The 19816-nt window shown below is 44.8% G+C and overlaps 1 protein-coding gene across 12 annotated transcripts in view; it reads right to left on the bottom strand.

The window, feature by feature from the left end:
- The window catches only part of dlg2 (discs, large homolog 2 (Drosophila)), a 1642261-nt gene that overhangs the window by 141140 nt on the left and 1481305 nt on the right, over nucleotides 1-19816 (bottom strand). For all 12 annotated transcript variants that reach the window (XR_015079731.1, XM_085998865.1, XM_085998867.1 and 9 more), the window contains 2 exons: nucleotides 18320-18496; nucleotides 2995-3070 (listed from right to left, as the gene is read on the bottom strand). Coding sequence is in view for 11 of the 12 variants with exons in the window: in XM_085998865.1 (XP_085854991.1) it covers nucleotides 2995-3070; nucleotides 18320-18496 (253 nt within the window). In the remaining variant the exon portion in view is untranslated. The remainder of the gene's footprint in view (nucleotides 1-2994; nucleotides 3071-18319; nucleotides 18497-19816) is intronic.

The raw sequence follows: 19816 nt of genomic DNA, 5'->3' as shown, positions 1-19816 counted from the left end.
ATTAGGATTATTATATTCAATGAGGGTAACTGAACAAAACGCAATTGCAAGTTCCAACCCAAGTAAAACTTGATCCATTTTCCAAGGCAGCACATGGTATAGTAATAGGATCCTTTACATCCAGAGGGAGGCTGCACATAGATACACTTGAGAAAGTCAAACTAAATAAACAATCCACTGGATGAATGAGTGCACAATACCTTGTTTAGAAGGGTAATGGCATTCCTGTAAAGATGGAGGGAAAGCTTTTTTTGTTACAGTTAATAATACTGTATGATAATGCATTGCCTACATGAATATTACCTTGATAAAAACACATGGTTGTTCTGGACTGCTTCCTTTTCTGAAATTGTGATGGGCCCCTTTGACAACAAAAACATTTTAAAAAGCCCCTTGGATGGCTCAGAAGTTTTACACAATGAATAGGTGAGCCACATCGAACTGGATGGTCTCGCGTTCTATACTTAGTTGATCTCAGTGGGAGACACAAATGGTCTCAATGCCCCCTGGTTTGGGAAGGAAAAATCAGCCAGAATTTCCACTTCTGATTGACATCTAGTGACCCCCTGCTGGAAGTGCACATGTGTGGATGTTAGGTGAGGACAAGATCGAATTCTGCAGTGATGCTTCCCAAAGTTAAGTAGACAGCTGATACTCCCATCCAGGGCTTAGACATTAATAATGGCCACTTGGACAAGAAACTAGAAAGTGACAGGCACCTACTGAACCCCATGCCAACTTGGAGTCAATGTCTTCAGGAGAGGTGAAGAGAGCAGAAAATTGTCAAAGCTGGTGAAGGGAAAAAAATTTATTTTTTTAAAAATTCAGAATACTTCAGATGATAGTAATCGGTTCAATTGTCCGTAAGCCAAAGCAGAACTTAAAAGTAAACAATCTGCCTGCACTTGACTCTTATATAGGTCACATTACTAGAAAGTTTGATTGGAATAAAACCTATGTGCTATGTTTGACTTGTACCTTTGTTCACTACCCATATTTTTCCTCTAGCCAATTCCAAGACCATTAACTATGATTGTTTATCGACATTTGTAGCTTAAACAGCTTGAATAAATTATTCCTTAGGATATTTCAGTTAGACTAAATTGAGGACTTCTATTACCAATGTAGATGAAATTCAGCAAATATAATTAAATTACAATGAATGCGGTTGCTACTTGCTTATTGAATGCAACAACTACACTTTCATAAATAGATGAATGGATATACAGAAAGCTAAAGGTTAAAAGTGTAATAAAGTAAATGAACAGTGAACAAATATTAATGAGAAGAATTTGTATCAACCGCATTCTGTTCATACCTACAGAATTCTTCATTGTTTTTAGAAGACTTAGAATAACATGCAATAATTGCTTTGTTGATTCAACATAGCTAATTGTTTCCTCAAAACAATTACTTTGCAATAATAAAGCTAAGAATCAAAGTAGTGTTTGCAGGAGTAAAACCCTACTCAAAATAAACCTCTAAAACAATAGTTAGCAATTAGTTATTTTTTTTACTGTATGCAATTTTTATCTTGAGCAAATTAGCAAAAGTTTAAGCATTTGCTAATTTTCTCTAATTAACTAATACAGAATTTTCAGTTGCTTGCAATATGATCTCTAAATACCTTGCTTCACCACAAAGTCTGACTGCTGCAAAAGTCTGTAATATTTGTAAAACCATATTATTCAAATGTCTGTCACATATACACTTTAATTAATCAACACAATTTAATCCTTACCCTCACCAAAAAATGCCCAATCAAATTTGTTGTAGTTAAAGATCATCATCACAGACTCGTTGTTTTGCTGTTTTAAGGATTGTCTGTTGAATTTTAGGTACTGTGTTCCTCACTCTATACAATTTTAAGTACTGTGTTTTCATACTACACACGTATAAAAGATCAAGAGCATGGTTTTACATGTTTATAAGTTTTGACTCTGCTTGCTTTTTTGATGAGAAAAGTAGCATTGTGATGCAAGAGATGCAGGAAAAATTGCCTGTGCCCAGTATTTTAAATAGACAAACATGAAAAAGTCACATTTTGTATGCTTTTTATGCTGTATGAACTTACTTGCTTGCAATATACTGTTCACCACATTAAATTATTCAGGGTATTTTAATTGTAAATATACATTGGCCCGTAATTTCCGATAGGAGGCTTCCTACGTGCGGATGCCTCCTATCGGAAACAAATCTACGAACTTACCCGAGGGCTCTCGAGGTCTGGACACTTCCGCTCCTGGGCCTCTCCACAGTCGAAATGCGCAGGGCCCACGTATCCCAGGGGTGCATGCAGTTCGCAAGCATCCCTGTGATCACGTGGGCCAGGCCAGCCAATAGGAGAAGGGAAACTCCCTTCATACTTTTGACAGATAGACCTGCCAAATATATGAATGGAGAGCACCCCAAAAAGACACTAAAACATTACATTTTTTTTTAAATCACATTTATAAAATGAGTTAAAATTACATTAAATTAAATATTTTAAACAAAATATAATTTTTTGAAAAAAATAATTAAAGTTTTTTACGGGGCTAAAAATAAACTTACCTTTTGTAAAAGTATTTTTTAATTGTAAATGAGTGAAAAAAAATGTTTTTATTACTTTTTTCAACTCTTATGCTAGTAAAAGCAGGCCTTACGCCTGCTTTTACCAGGTGTAAAATTTCTAAGGGTTTCCAAGAGCGTTCTTGACAGATCGGAAATGCCGGTTTTCAGCGCATGCACTTCGCATGCCTGTAACCAGCATTTCCGATGTCCCTACGGGTGTGTACACAGCTCGTACACATCCGTAGGCATCGAAAAATATGGGCCATTGAATCCATGGCAAAGCAAACCTTTAGGAGAGTAAATCTATCTTTCAACCACAGTTAATGCAAGCATAGCTTCGCTAGAGATCTTGCATGTTGTCTAGAAGATGGAGCTCTGGGAACTATCTAATTTAATATACAACAGGATACTCTAAACATCAGTATTATTTTCTTCACTTACCCCTTTGGCATCAATCACTCCTGGGTTGGCGTTGAACTTTACAGTTTTAAGTCTAGATCGTTCTTTCCTTTCAACTCTGGAGATACAGAAGGATGAATGGTCCATCAGAATATAATAGCATATTTGGACTCAATGGTTCAGAAGAATACTGGATAATTTAAATTTGATGGATAGCACAATAGGCAACCTAACTGCTACATTTTTTAGACAAAGATTTAAAAATTAAAATCACATCTCTATTTTACCCAAGTATTGTGAGATTGCCTGATATTTATATGCTCATTGGATATGGAATCATATGATATTTAACACTCCTGACCCATCATCTGGCAGCTCAAAGTTACATTAACAATATACCCAATAGGTCAACATTAATTTTGAAACCATTGCTATGTTCTTCATGGGTTCAGCCATTATCCACATCAACAGGTTAGCAGGATGGACAGGGTACCTGCATACAGTGAAGCCTATAGAGGAGGACTACCTGCCTAAAGTGGCCATGATTGCTTAAACGTAATATAATCTGATATAGACATGTTTAAATATTTCCAATAAAACACTTAAATTAGGTTTTTGGCTTCTATCTCAACTTATCATGTGTAATCTTCATCACATCAAGAGAAATATTCCAGGGTAGAAATGCAGGTTGGGCGGTGAGGAGTCAGAACTATGGCATGATATTGGTGGAGGGGGTAGAGTCCGCAATTTGGGGTGAACATGGATCTGCCGGGTCTCTGTCTCTTGTGGAATCCCCAATACACTGCATTGTGCAGGAGGGAGAGAGGGAAGGCGGTGTTTCTTCTGGCCATCCCTGTTACATCTAAGGACAACCTTGGAAATTCTGCCCGGCTCACCCCGATAGACCCAGCATGGCGAGAGCAAGTATAGGTTCTGTTCCGAATGCTAAGAAGACCCCAAGAAGGAAAACTACAAAGGGACTAAATCCCAGATTCCAATTTAAGAACACTCTTGTGCTACAGACCATTTGTCAGCGAAGAGGGTGGGCTTGAAAACTGCTTGTAGGGCACTGAAATTGGGTATTATTAGCTGGGTTCACTGCAAATTCAAATAATTACTAGCTAAATAATAGGAGAATGGGTGGCACAGTGTTCATTTCTGGGACGTGGGTTTAAACTAAGTGCAGGCTGATAGTTTGGAACTTTTCTTTGATACCCATAAGGATCCCAAGTAAAATAAAAGTAGGTAGTCTTCACCCACCTTCTGGTAGATGTTAGTCTATAGTACAAAATTGGCACAATATTGGAAAACTCAAACAAAACATGTAAACACAATGGGGTCTAAATTAAATTTAGTACCTGCACCCGATCTGAACTAGTAGCCACCTGAAATGAGCAAATACCAGTTTAGATCCAGATTGTTAAATTCGTTTGGATTAGTAGGAGTTTGTGATGTCCTTAAAGAGATCATTGAAGGCCGCTCAAAAAAAGCATTAAAACATGCAGGAATGTGGTATTTGAGGAGTAATAAGGAGCAGGAGTGGCACAACAAAAAAACAGGGGGCCACTGTCGGTCCACCCTCGCACCATCCCGATCATCTCCCCCCTACAAATACACCTGAGACTCAGCGCCAGCCGATATTGGATCAGCCCAGACAGGCGAGCTGCATTATTATGATGAGGCCCAAGGACAAATTTAGGATGGTCTTTAGCTCTCTCTGTTCCAGCATGTCGTCACTGCGCACTGTTGGATTCGCCCCTGGTTTGGGGCGCTAACGAATTTAGGTGCCAATTGATGGCTGTTCTTTGACAAAAGATGTTGGTATGATTGTTGACTTTTCATTGGTAAGCGTCCAGTCAGTGTAAAGTTATTTAAAAGGTTAATCAAGTACTGGAATGCATATCAAGGGAATCTGATTACGAGTCAAAGCAAATTATTTTAATTTTGGATAATTCATTGGTAAAGCAGTTTTGGGCACTTTACCTTCCTAAGGATATTGATGCATTAGGGGAAATTTCAGAGAACAGCAATAGTAAATATTCCAACAAAATAAATTTCGGTGTTGAGGAATCTCAGTAATTAAGAGAGACTCACAGAATTGAACTTGATTCAATTGGAAGAAGAAAAAATGAAAGGGACCACGAATCTTGCTATTACTAAAAACGACAAAAGACATGGGACGGAATTTTGCCTACCTGTGCGGGTCCGGTGTGGGCAATGGCCATGGCGGGTCACGACCCCGCTACTGGCTCTATCACGCTGCTGAAAATGACTTTCCCTTAATAGAGCCTTTTAAGCCCGCCCTGTGCGTTACCCGGCCCAATTAAATGGTACGGGTCTGGTGATGTAATTGATGACACATTTTCAGCTGAGATCTCTAAAGGGGCTATGGCCACATTGGATATGAAAGTCATGTAACATAGTGCTGTCAGTGCACTACAGCATTGGAGTGCTGTAAACACTGACAATGATTGCAGAGGCAGAGGGCTGCAGCAGGGATGTGGTCAGGAGGACCTGGGTGCAGCACCGCAAACGTTTCAATGATCTCACTAGATCAGGAAACGTGAGTACAAAGCCACACTCACCTTCATCCTGCCGTGCCTCTCATCACATCCCCATCACTCTGCCTTCCCAACCCTACCCCTGCACATCCTTACTCATACCAACATACCTTGCACCGCCACCCATCCCTCTCTATCTACATTATCACATCCCCATCTCACTAGCCACCCCTCACACACCCTCATCCTAGTCCATTCATACCAACTAACAATACACAAGGAGGCCACTTGAGTGTTTTATCCAATGTTTATGTAAAGTTTCCGTTAATGTGCTGTCAAACTTAAATATCTTTATTTTCAACACTTTTCGGTCTTGGACAGATTTGTGTGCACCTTTGGAAGTGGCTTAGTGAGTTGCAGTGAATGGTGAGACATAATGGTACCCCCCCCACCCCCGCCGCAATAGTGATGAGTGTGAAAGGAATGGCTTGGGCATTGCAGGGATGCTTTATGGTGTCGCTGTGGGGTGGTGCCAACCTGGCGCATCATATGGCAGTCATATGGGTGTACAGCGTTAAGCGAAGTAAATCTGGCCATGATGAGGGCATCCCTGGCTTTCTGGGCAGCAATGTGCTTGGGTGCTGATGCCCTGTATCCTGTGCAGGATCAGGTGATTGCGGAGAAGGTTGGTGGTGTTGTTGTTGGTGCTGCTGATGTGCTGCTGATGTTGGGGATCATCATGGTCAAATTCTGAGGACCAAGGTGAGACAGTATAAATGACATCCATGCTGATGGAATAGATGGCAGGTGAAGTAGAGATGACAGAAGCAATCTGTCAATGGTGAGACAGGTTCTTCCAATGAGGTGACACTGTATGGAGACTTTGCTGGAAAGACTGCAGCCTGCAGAACCTGTGCTGGGAATGCAGTGAGAAACAGCTTATGCTGAGGAAAGTGATCATCTGTCAGGTGGCAGCTTTTATAGTACATTTGATGCTGTCAACTAATCAGCTGGAGCAACGGCCACTGAACTCCCGCCTCAGGTTGACAGATGTGGTTCCCGGGCAGCATGTTTCCCGTGGCCATGCAGTTAAATTTAAAAGGTAAGGTTAAGGGTCTGACAACTAGTTACTAATAATTTAAATTGGGTCGCCTGCCTCTGCCGGTCAGGTCGGGGCTGACAGTCGTGCCTGGGGGAAAGGCGTGTGGGAGCGGGATGACAGAGGGTTCCTAACCCGGTCCCAAAAATAACAACTTTCCCATCCGACCCATCTCCGATCACGCCCGCTACCACCCCGAAAATTTGCCCATGGTTAATGTAGATTGTTCCAGGTTATTTCATTAAGACTTCAACCGTAGAATTAAAGGATACAAATGCAAAATTATTAAGCCTTATGCAAGACTAGGGATGCAAAGATATTTTCGTGGAAGGAATTTTTTTTTATGTTCCAAAGTTTCTTCTGTTCTTACTAACTCAGAAGAATGGCACGGGTGATAAATGATACCTCTGCATTGTTACTGTGCTGAGGGCTGCTGTTCTGAAGTTGGTATTAAATGTTTCTGGTAATGATATCCCCTGCTTCCAGAAGGCAGAAAAGAGCATTATTCCAACTTCAATCTTGTGCCACACTATTCCTCTTTATGTCTTACATTTATATATCTGGCAAAATGAACCGGAGGGGAGATGAGGAAATTTTTTTTTACACAGTGAGTTGTTATGATCTGAAATGCACTGCCTGAAAGGGTGGTGGAAGCAGATTCAATAGTAACTTTTAAAAGGGAATTGGATATATACTTGAAAAAGAAACATTTGCAGTGCTATGGGGAAAGAGTAGGGAAGTGGGACTAATTGGTAGCCCTTTCAAAGAACATGATGGGCCAATTCAGCAAGCAACTGAAGGTGTCAGATCTTGTCATTTCCAAACTGCCAAGGGTGTCACCATGTGGTTCAAGCATCAAAGAACAAGCAGTGTTACGTCATGTCAGAGAGATCAGAACTGTGTTCCACCGTGTTCGCTGACAGTTGTTGTGTTGCTTGTTCAGAGATGCACTGACTTGCCCTGCATTAAGTTTGAAATGTTTCAGAGCAAATGTACTGCTCTCAATTCAAGCCTGCAGGTGTGCCAGGTGAACTTATCCATAGTCTATAAGCCTCAGTATATTTATTTTGTATGTGGATACCAACCCCTACATAGGAGCATCCAGCACTAGCATCAGATGTGGAGGTGCTGACTGTGACAAGACCTCTGAAGATAATTTTGCTACTGGGAAACCAGAGCAGAGGCTTGGCTATCACCACTGGTTGGCCCAACTGCAACTGCAGAGGTTTTATGAACTGCTCAGTGTAATGTATATATACCTTAAGGGAGAGAACTACTTTTTACAGCTCCTGTATACTGTAGTACCGGCAGTGACCACACCTGTATATAAACCCTGAGTAGTGATCTGCAGAGTTAGTTCTAGAATAACCCTCATTCAGTAAACACCTGTTGAATCGTTCCCTGCAGTCTGTTGTCTGATTATTGAAGGACACAACATTAAGATACACGGACATAACATTGGCGACGACGCAGATTCGAACCTACCTGCAACTCTGCATCACCTCCCAGGGATTTGCTCCTGGAGAACAGTGGAAGAAGGTCGAGTCCAGAAGCACGGGCGTCGACCACGGGCAACCACCCAGTCATCCAGCGGAGATTTGAGCATCGCAGGGGAGGCTGTTGAGAGCCAGGCTTGGCTTTCCAGTCACGGTGGTCCAGCGAAACGGGCTGGCAACAGGTACTGCGCAGACCCTTCCCGGACAGCGGCGGGCTAGAGCCCGACCGAGCGGCACAGAAAAAGGCTGAGCAGCGTCGACGGGGGAGAGAGAGAGGGCAGAGCGCACAGGGCGCAGCCGGTGTTCAGGACCGAGCGCTGTCAACGGGGGAGAGAGACGAGAGAGAGCAGAGCACAGCCGGTGGTCAAGGGCCGAGCAGCGTCAACGGGGGAGAGAGGCGTGCAGGAAAACTCGAGGCACGGCCATTGCCACGAGGACCGCAGAGAGCGGCGTTGGCAGCAGTGCACAAAACCCACAGGGCGTCGCCATTTGCCACGAGGACCGCCGAGAGCGGCGTTGGCAGCAGCGCGGGAGACGCGATTTTAAGCCGCAGCGGGGAAGAAAGGAAAGCGCGGGAGACGCCATTTTAAGCCAGTCTAACCACACCCAAAAATGCCGAAGAGTGGCAGTATCACAGCGTTCGACAATGAAGTCGAAGATTGGACGACATATGTTGAACGCATAGAAGTATACTGCAAGGCGAATGAAGTGCCAGATGACAAGAAAGCGCTGGTATTGTTGAATTCAATGGGTGCAAAAACCTAGTAACCCCAGAGAAGCCAGTAGAAAAGGATTTTGAAAACATAGTGTCAATCCTACAGGACCACTTAAACCCCACACCGCTGCTGATAGCAGAAAGATTTAAGTTTCACAAAAGGAACCAGCATAAAGATGAAAGTAATGCTGAGTATTTAACGGAACTGCGCAAGCTATCGAAACACTGCCAGTTTGGAACGGGACTAGCAGATACTTTAAGGGACAAGTTTGTGTGTGGGCTTCAAAGTGAAGGAACCCAGAAACGGCTTCTATCAGAAAAGGATCTTACGCTGGACAAGGCTTTCAGCATTGCAGTATCACACGAAGCAGCAGCACGGGGCGCTGCAGAGATACAACGGAGACCGCAAGAATATGGCAAAAATGAAATGTCATACGGAACAGTGAAGTGCTATCGCTGCGGCAGAACAACACATGACCATAATGATTGCTGGTTCAAGGACAAAGTGTGCAGACAGTGTGGAAAAATAGGACACAAAGCAAGAGTCTAGAGGTCGGGAAAGAAAACCAGCAGCAAGAAATCTCCACAGGAGAAGTACAAGAAGGTACATAAGGTGACGGAGAGTAGTTCAGACGAACAGAAGAGTGATACAGACTCCGGAAGCAAGGAGCTGGGTTGTCTGAAACGACATAATGTGATCAAAATGGAGGATCACCAAACTATCTGGGTCACGCTCAAGATAGCAGGAGTCCAAGTGAAAATGGAATTGGACACAGGATCAGCCCCAGCAGTCATAAACCGAAGGGACTACAAGCGGCTATTCTCACATATACCCTTGAGAGATACAAAGATTGTCTTGAAGACGTACACGGGGCAAAAAGTCTACCCCAAAGGAAAAATAAGGGTGAACGTTATATATAACGGCAAGGAAACACCAAAAATGGACCTATATGTATTGCCAGATGGAGGACCACCACTACTAGGACGTGAATGGATCCGGAAGATACAGCTAGATTGGCATTCCATGCAAGCACTGACTGTAGATGCCAAAAAGGATAACGATGTCACACCTGGACGACTGTCAAAAATGCTAACTGACGCACAAGAAGTGTTCCAGCAGGGACTCGGAACACTGAAAGGCATAACAGCAACGATCAAAATAGAGGAAAATGCAAGCCCAAAGTTTTTTAAGGCCAGACTGGTACCTTATGCGATCCGCCCAGCCGTCGAAGCAGAGCTGGAAGGTTTGGAACGTTCAGGAGTACTGTCCAAAGTGGACTGGAGCGAGTGGGCTACACCCATCGTTCCTGTAATGAAGAGGTCGTTGAGTAATACGCCTGGGGAACCAAAGAAGGTTCGCATCTGTGGGGACTTTAAGGTGACAGTGAACCCAGTCCTTCACACTGTACAATATCCGCTTCCGCGGATTGAAGATATTTTTGCCTCGCTATCTGGAGGGAAACGCTTCACTAGATTGATCTGGCCCAGGCGTACCTGCAAATGGAGGTAGAAGAAGCCTCGAAACAGTACCTCACGATCAACACTCATAAAGGTCTCTACCAATACAACCGGCTGGTGTTCGGGGTAGCATCAGCTCCGGCTATTTGGCAAAGGGCAATGGAACAAGTCCTGCAAGGGATTCCAGGGACCCAGTGTTATTTGGACGACATCCTGGTCACGGGCAAAAATGACAGTGATCACCTCGCCAACCTGGAGCAGGTGCTCACTAGATTGAAGGAATATGGGCTCCGAGCTAATCGCCACAAATGCGAGTTTTTCCAGAAGCAGATCTCGTATTGTGGCCACGTTATTGATAGAGGGGTTACATAAGTCCCCTGAAAAGATTGAGGCAGTAGTCAAGGCTCCAGCACCGGAAAATGTGTCACAACTGAGGTCGTTCCTTGGGCTGGTGAACTACTACCATAAGTTCTTGCCGAATTTGTCTACCGTACTACACCCACTGAACACCCTACTGCAAACGGGGGTACCATGGAAGTGGAGTGCTGAATGTAAATGAACTTTCCAGAAGAGCAAAGCATTGATCACATCAAAAGAGGTGTTGGCTCATTTCAACCCAGCACTACCAATTCGGTTGGCGTGTGATGCATCACCCTATGGCATTGGTGCGGTGCTGTTGCACAAATTCCCGGACGGCTTGGAGAGGCCAGTAGCCTTTGCGTCTCGGTCACTAACCTCAGCCGAGTGTAACTACGCCCAGATTGACAGGGAGGCCCTCAGCCTAGTGTGGGGAGTGAAAAAGTTCAATCACTATCTGCACGGGCAGAAGTTCACCTTGCTGACTGACCACCACTCTCCATCTTTAATCCAAAGAAGGGTGTTCCGGTGATGACTGCGCAATGGCTACAAAGATGGTCCCTTTTTCTAGGGGCGCACCAATATGAAATCGAGTATAAGGGCACAAAACAGCTGATGGGCTATCACGCCTGCCACTGCCTACTGCGGAGGAAGCACCAGCAGTGGATCCTGTCAAAATATTTCATTCGACTACAATTGAATGCTTGCCAGTAACTAACGCTGGTATAGAGAAGGAGACCCGAAATGACCCGACACTGTCTCGGGTATATGATTTAACGGTGAAGGGATGGCCAGCACATGGCGACTCACTGTTGCCAGCATTCTCATCCAGAAGAGAACAGCTGTCAGTATGCCAGGGGACCTTGATGTGTGGATCCCGAGTGGTAATTCCACCCAAGTTAAGGGCGAGAGTGCTCAATGAGCTTCACGAAGGTCATCTGGGAGGGGTGAAAATGAAAAGCCTTGCTAGGGCTTATGTGTGGTGGCCGGGGATCGATCAGCAAATCGAGGACCTGACAAAGAGCTGCTCAGGATGCCAGAAGGTCCAAAATGCACCACCACATGCCCCTCTACACCCATGGGAGTGGCCCTCCTCTCCATGGCAACGGGTGCATATTGATTTTGCTGGTCCATTCATGGACTCAATGTTTTTAATAGCCGTGGATGCGCACTCGAAATGGCCTGAGGTGATCAAAATGTCCTCCACCACCAGGGAGAAAACTATTGCAGTCCTACGGAACATTTTTGCCAGGAACGGCTTGCCAGAGCAGATTTGCTCTGATAACGGACCACAGTTTGTGTCCGAAGTTTCGAAGATTTATGAAAAGGAATGGGGTAAGGCATTACACATCCGCCCCGTATCATCCAGCCACAAATGGATTGGCTGAGAGGTTCGTACAAACCTTTAAAAAAGCAGTAAAGGCCATGTGCGATGATGACATTCCACTGCAGCATATGGTGGACAATTTCCTGTTAGCCTACAGAAATGCGACACATGCAGTCACCAACCAGGCCCCGGCCATGATGTTCTTTAACCGAAGGTTGAGATCTCGTCTGGATTTGCTCAGACCAAATGTACGAAGAGATGTTGAGAGTAAGCAATTCCAGCACATCAATGAGAAGCCGACAAGGAGCTTCAATGTAGGGCAACCAGTCTTGGCCCACGACTACCGAACAGAGAAATGGCAACCAGGAACGATATGCACACGGCAGGGGCCACTAATGTACACAGTGGATGTTGGGGAGAACATTGTGAGACGCCATGCTGACCAGATCCTAGAGTCACAGGAACGAGTCAACCCCATGTCTCAGCCATACGTACCTGGTGAGGAACCCGACGTACAGGTCGCATCTACCTCAGAAACAATAGCATTGGAAGCTGATGAATCAACTGACGACAGGGTGCTAGAATCGCCTCCGCACCAAGAGCGAGACACTGAGGAAAGGCGTTATCCAGAAAGAATCAGGAAGCCTCCCCAGAGACTGAATATATGAATGGACTATTTTCATATAACATTGTATATTAAAAATGTTGGCCTAGAAATTGAGTGGGGTTAGCGCCCAATTAGAGGCGCTAGAGGGCCTTGCGCCGGAATTATAGCCGCTTCGGAAATTGATTTGGGCCCTACCATCGGCGTTAGCCGGTAGCGCTGCGCCGGCACTGATGACATCATCGGTGTGCACAGCGTCCCGGTTGCCGTGGTAACGCGGCCGGATGCCGAAATTCAGTTGCGGCCGCCTCGCCCGTGGCAGCCGCAACCAACGATTTTTCAAAAGTTTCTTGCTGGACTTAGCGCCGGCGCATTAATGTGGCGCGGCGGCCGGCCGCTTTCCCGGCGGCCGCCTGCCCGCACCTCCCTCCCCGGACTCCTCCACCACCCCCCCGCGGCACAGATGTGTGTGGGCCTCGAGCCCGGCACTTCTCTGAGGTGCCGGGCTCATTTTTCGTGCGATGCCAGCGGTCGGCTGCAGGCAGCTCCTCCTTAACAGAAGGAGGAGGCCTGCAGTACCCCAGCCTGCCGCACCGCATCGGGTGCCGCAGCGGGGGATTAGCGCCGCAATCCTGCATTCAGCGCCCATTGCGAGGCGCTGACACCCTCCATTAGCGCCCGCAGCCGTCTGGGCGCGGCGCAGTTGAATTTTTGGCGGGCGCAGCGGCAATTAACGCTGGCGCTAAATTTCGGGTGCTACAGCCCTGGCGGAGGCAAACTCAATTTCTAGGCCATTAATTGTTAAATGAGTATTATGGTACTGTTAATCTAAAAGGGGAGGAATTGTAATGTATGTAATGTATATATACCACCAAACGTATCTTCCCCTCCCCTCCCCTTTCAGCATTCTGCAGGGACCGCTCCCTCCGAGACACCCTAGTCCATTCCTCTATCACCCCAAACAGCCCTTCCCCTTCGCCTGGCACCTTCCCGTGCAAGCGGAGGAGATGTAACACCTGCCCCTATACCTCCCCCTTCCCACCGTCCAGGGCCCCAAACACCCCTTCCAGGTGAAACAGCGATTTACTTGTACTTCTCGCAATCTAGTATACTATATTCGCTGCTCACGATGCGGTCTCCTCTACATTGGGGAGACCAAACACAGATTGGGTGACCGCTTTGCGGAACACCTCCGTTCAGTCCGTAAGGGTGACCCCGAGCTTCCGGTCGCCTGTCATTTTAATTCAACGCTCCATTCCCACTCGGACCTCACCGTTTTTGGCCTCTTGTATTGTTCCACGGAAGCTCAACGTAAACTCGAGGAACAGCACCTCATCTTCCGATTAGGCACTCTGCAACCTTCCGGACTTAATATCGAGTTCAACAATTTCAGATCATAACCTCGGCCCCTATTTTATTTTTTCTTGTAATTTTTCCACTCCTTTCCCCCCCCCCCTTTCCTTTTGTTTCTCTCTCACACCTGGCAGCTATCCCTTGCCCTGCCAGTACACTTTACACCCAATCTCAGCCTATTACCATCTCGTCTAGCTTCTAACACCTTTTATTGTCTCTTTTTTACTTCTTTTGTTTCTTTTATTCTTTTGTCCGATCGCAGCCCTGCCTCCGATCTATCTTTTCTTTCCAGTTTTGAAGAAGGGTTCGACCCGAAACGTCAACTCAAATTTCTGTCCACGGATGTTGCCTGACCTGCTGAGTTTTTCCAGCATTTTCTGTTGTTATTTCAGATTTCCAACATCCGCAGTATTTTGCTATCGTACTTTTTACAGCTCCTGTATACTGTAGTACCGGCAGTGACCACACCTGTATATAAACCCTGAGTAGTGATCTGCAGAGTTAGTTCTAGAGTAACCCTCATTCAGTAAACACCTGTTGAATCGTTCCCTGCAGTCTGTTGTCTGATTATTGAAGGACACAACATTAAGATACACGGACATAACACTCAGCATTTGGGACAATAATCTACTATTATCAGATAAAGAACATATAGATAGTATTTATTGTAATATAAGTGAACACTTGTGAAGAATAGAGAGGTGTCTCTAAAACATTGCAAAGTAGTAGATGGAAAGAAGATTTTACCCAGGGATGGTGTAAATAATGGAGCAATTTTAACCTAACCCGCTGGGCGCGACATGGGTGGGTGGGTTCCAGTCGGAAGCTTGTTTTACTGTCTGCTCGATTTTACTCTTCATTGACTTCAACTGAGTCCCAGCCTCGTTTTTGGTCATTCCAGCAGACTGCTGCTGAAGTTTTGGTGGGAGTACACCAGAAGGGCCACAGGTTACATTTATATAGCGCCTTTATTGTAATCAGTCAAAAATGGACACCGAGCCAAAGAAGTAGACATTAGGACAGGTGACCAAAAGCTTGGTCAAAGAGGTAGGTTTTAAGCAGCATCTTAAAGGAGGAGAGGCAGAGAGGTTCAGGGAAGGAATTCCAGAGTTTAGGGCCGACACTGCTGAAGGTAAGCCACCAATGGTGGGGTGAAAGATGTGGGGGATGCACAAGAGGCCAGATTTTGAAGAATGCAGAGTTCTGGTAGGGCTGGAAGAGGTTACAGAGGTATGGAGGGGAGAAGCCATGGAGGGGTTTGAACATGAGGATGAGAATTTTAAAATTGAGGTGGGTGCCAGTGTAGGTCAGCGAGCACAGGGGTGATGGGTGAACGGGACTTGGTGCGAGTTAGGATACGAGCAGCAGAGTTTTGGATGAGCTCAAGTTTATGGAGGGTGGAAGATAGGAGGCTGGCCTGGTGATCATTGGGATAGTCGAGTGTGGAGGTAACAAAAAATCATGGCAGCGTTCGCCACCATTCCACCTTTGAATTTCGGGATTTGGCGCAGACGCTTGTGGGAATACAGAAGTTGTGGTCTGTCATTCAGTGCTCCTCCACAGGCTGCGCTCTGCCCCCCCCCCCCCAAAAGTGTCTGCAATCAGTGTAATCTCTGAAATGAGGGAAATTGACGAAAACTTCAGCTCTTCCACAGTAATACCGCTGTTAAATCCCCATTAAAAGTTCGACCCAAAGGGATTAGGTGTAACTGAGTTTTTAACAGAATATTGACTTCTAATCAAATGTTGTGGACCTAAAAAAACTAATTTTAATTTTGTGCAGTGTCAAATTTATCCATTTTAATAAAAAATAAAATTTTAAGAAAGTTTAAAAAAAAATAATTTTTTTTTTCAAGTTTGTTCATCTTTATTTCAGCTTTGCCTTTTCCCCATGTGAGAGCCCCAATTTTTGTTTTGCTCTCGCTAACATTTTTAAAACGTTAGAATTTTAAGAGCTTACTCACTTCCTTGTTTTGTTTGGCTGCTTAGACAGCTTGTTGATGCCACAGCAGCTCGCACTAGGGGATTCCCACTAAACTCCGTTGATTTGAATTACACGTAGGAAAACCCGAACTTCTCGACACAGAGATCGCGAGATCTTTGTGCGAAGCATACTTCGGGGCCAGTGGCGAACGCCTTTGTTTACTAAGTTCAAATAACACAGGGTAAAAATGATCATCAGTGATGTTATTGTATGATCTCTCAACAAGCTTGTAGATTTCCACCCATAGCCAAACTGAAAATTACCCCCTCTCAAATTTTGCTAAGTGTTCCTACGACATTACCGATAGTAATTTCTACTCTATTGTTTTGAAAGGCAAGTGTTTTCTTTGCATGGACTAAATCCACAATTTTTTAACACGTAGGACTTTGATTCTATAGGTAATCCATTTCTTGTATTTGAAACATTGCCAAAGCATAAAGTGCAACTGTGCAAAGATTTATAAATCTCCACAAAACAACAATAATTTAAAACTATTGCTCCATCACAGCTGGCAAGCTCTGCTCAGGTTTGAGTTTATCTCAGTACAGGTCAATTCACTGATCCCTGATATGAGGATAGTTCAGTGCAAGAAATCAAATGTGCATCTGGGGAGAGTGAGCATAGGTTGAGTTTGGGTTTTGATGCAACAACTTTGATATTCATTGAGACTTTAAGAGGTCATTATAGTTCCAGTATTTTGTAACACTTTACATAAAATGCAGCTGAAGCATAAACTAGATTTTAACCATACCTGCCGGGCGGGTAAGGTTTTTTAACTTTCATTGTGGGGCAAAAAAGAGCAGAAGTGCTCCAAAGGATCATAGGACTAGAAGTAGGCTATTCAGCCTCTCGAGCCTGCTCCACCATTCAATTAGATCATGGCTAATCTGTACCTCAACTCCATTTACCAGACACCATAAGGAAAGTTTAGGCCTCCTGGCTGTGATCTTGCTTACCCCCACCCACCACCATCGTAGCTGGATGGCCCAGCAGTAAATCCTGCCACTTACCCGCTGGTGGGAAGTCGGCTGGCAGAGTTTAAATGAGGCCCGGCTGTTAAAATCGGATGGCTCTTATTCTGTTGCAGGCGGGAAATAAACTCGCCAACGTGGTTTCTCACTGGCAGTTAAAATCCAGGCCTTCATTTTAAAAAGGGACAATTGGAGCTATGTTACCACCATTTAATATTATGATATAAACTAATCACCAAACAAATTAATGTCCTTCTGCTTTCAACACAAGAAAATATGGAACTGCAAAAACAAGCTTAGTGCGGTCTATTATACAATTGTGAAAGATATGATCTGCACAATTATATCAATACATTGTTGAATCAAGAGTTAAGATAGACCACACCAAGTTTTGTTTACAAAAGGATTACATAGCGGATTATCATTTCCTCTTTTTGCTTTAACACATTGCAGGAATTCTAGTTTTATTGGATGTCTAAGGAAAGGCTTCTGAACAGCCTTTAAATGAAAACATATTGGCCCAGAAATTCGGGTCGGGGGCTTCCCGCGGGTGCAAGCCCCCGATCTGCACTTACCTTGCACGCCGGCTGTTGAGCTGTGGGCTCCCATGGAATTCCGATCCGGGGCCTGGTCCAGCTGCCGGCGCGCAGTGCTTGCGTATCCCAGGGGCGCAGTTAGTTTGATGCGTCCCCTGGGATCACGTGGGCCATGGGCAGCCAATCGGAGCAGGGAATGCTCCATTCATAAGTCGGACAGGAAGTTCTGTCAAGACTTATAAATACTACGGCCCCAAAATAGCACTAAATCTTCAAATAAATTTTTAAAAAATCAAATTTTTTAAATAAACTATAAATTACATGAAATAACTATTTTAAACAATAATTTAAATTTTTGAAAAAAATAATTTTATTTTCTAATGGGGCTAAAAATCAACTTACCTTGCTTTAAAGTATTTAAAAATAATAAACCTGTGGAAAAAATGTTTTAATTTGAATTAATTCACCACTTACCTTGTAAAAAGCAGGCCTTACGCCTGCTTTTTATATTTCTAAATTCTGCAGGCTTACCCTCCCGGGAAAACCTGTTAAAAAAAAATGAAGTTTGATGCGCACGCGCAGCCTCCCCCGTGCACGCATTCGACTCTGAACCTCTTCGTTCAGAGGAACGGAAGTGCCGGTTTCCCATGCATGCGCAGTGCATGCAGGAAACCGGCACTTCCATCAGGTCTACGGGTGAGTACCCCGTGCGTACTCACCCGTGGAGACCCGAATTTCTGGGCCAATAGTGAACACAGAAAAATAATACAGGATAGGTTAGGATTTGTAAAGCTAGATGCAATGAGTCTCTTCTGGACTTATTCCATATTTTGCACCCCAAGCATAAATGTAGCCTCAGTAGCTAGGGTATGGAAAATTAGAAGATCGAACATTTATCACAATAAACTAGTCTTTTCAGAATTCAATTGTACAGCAAACAGGAGATAAAATTCTTGATTTATTAACCTTCTTTTGCTTGGTATGACACCCATCTCTTCACTGTCTCCTTCAGGTGTAACTCTTCGCGCCTGCCACCATTCATCGTCAGATGCATTGATAACATGCAAAATATCTCCATATTTGAAGCTAAGACCTTGACTTGGGAGACCACTGTCCTTGGTTTTGTCATAGTCAAACAGAGCTCTGAAAAACATATTTCAAATGGTTTTAAGAGTGTTGCATTTACTTCTACACAAAGTTATTTCTTGTTGTTTTAAGTACACATCATTATTTAAATTCAAAATATAGTGATAGTGTTGTCTGTTTATTTCCATTTTTGATGCTTAACAATGTAAGCAAGCCTCATGACACATGCTCATTTCATAATCTATGTGCTGGTCACATTTGTGAGGAATTACTTACTTGATTGTAGGTGGTGTTGCTGGGTAGTAGAGGTTAAGAGGTAATGGGGGAAAAATTGGGTTGATTTACGCCCCTCGTTAGCACCCCTGGGGCTGCCAACGGGGCGCATATCCCCTAGTGCCCGGGTGCAACGCCGCTAACGCCTCCCACAAAATTTAGCGTACACAGCGCCCCGGCCGCAAACTTCCCTTGTGCCCCCTGGCCTGTCGCCGGACGATATGTTCGACGGGGTCGGGGGGGGGTGTTTTTGCAGTGGCGGCAGCACTACTTAAAGGGGAGGAGTCGGGTGGGCTTTTTATTTTGGCCGACTGCCAGAACCAGCCCCTTTCCCCTTTTTTTCTTCGGGGTGCCGGCCACGATCGTTCAGCCCGGCACTCCTCAAGTGTCAGGCTGTTTTCACGGCACCCCACTCCCCGGTGGTCTAGCAGGGCCCCGGTGCGCACGGAGCTAGGCCCCTCCGCTTTAATCAGGGGAGGAGGCCTGCAATGACGTCGCGCTGTTGCATGTAGCGTGCAATATTCAGTTGTAGCACCGCAAGAAGGAGGTGGAGTGCTCCCAGTAGCGTTCCACCTCCAGCTTGGGGCGCTACAACTGAATTTCTGGAGGAGGGGTGCTAAAATTAGCGCCCAGGCGAATGTATCTCTCACCTGCCACCCCCCCCCACCCCATGCACACATGTCCATTCCCTGAGAGCAAATCACAGAACAGCTCTGCTGTCTATTTATGGAGAAGTCCTGGGTTTGATCACCTGTCATTCCAGTGGGTCTAGGTTGCACAAAAAAGCAGCCACAAAGGGAAAAAATGAGGACTGTGGGGGATCTATTTTAAATGGAAACACTGTTGCAGCAAAACAGATCCTCAATTTTCAAACAAGTTATGTTAATTCTTTGGGGTCAACCTGTATAAATCACCTGTCTAAGGGTGGTGCTTACTGGTATCATATACCCAAAATTCTGATCTTGAGAAAACGTTGATTTGCTGCTGTTGTTAGAATATAATGATATCCTTGACTACCCAAACAGCGATTGGAGGGGGATAAGAATAGAATTTATTAGATCTGGCACATTACTGCAGCACTTATTGTTGTTGATGTGCTCTGCT

Source organism: Somniosus microcephalus, chromosome 10 (genome assembly GCF_052327205.1).
Source record: "Somniosus microcephalus isolate GS21.2 chromosome 10, FLI_Smic_1.0, whole genome shotgun sequence".
NCBI classification, from domain to species: domain Eukaryota; kingdom Metazoa; phylum Chordata; class Chondrichthyes; order Squaliformes; family Somniosidae; genus Somniosus; species Somniosus microcephalus.
This window is presented reverse-complemented; position numbering and strand designations above follow the sequence as displayed.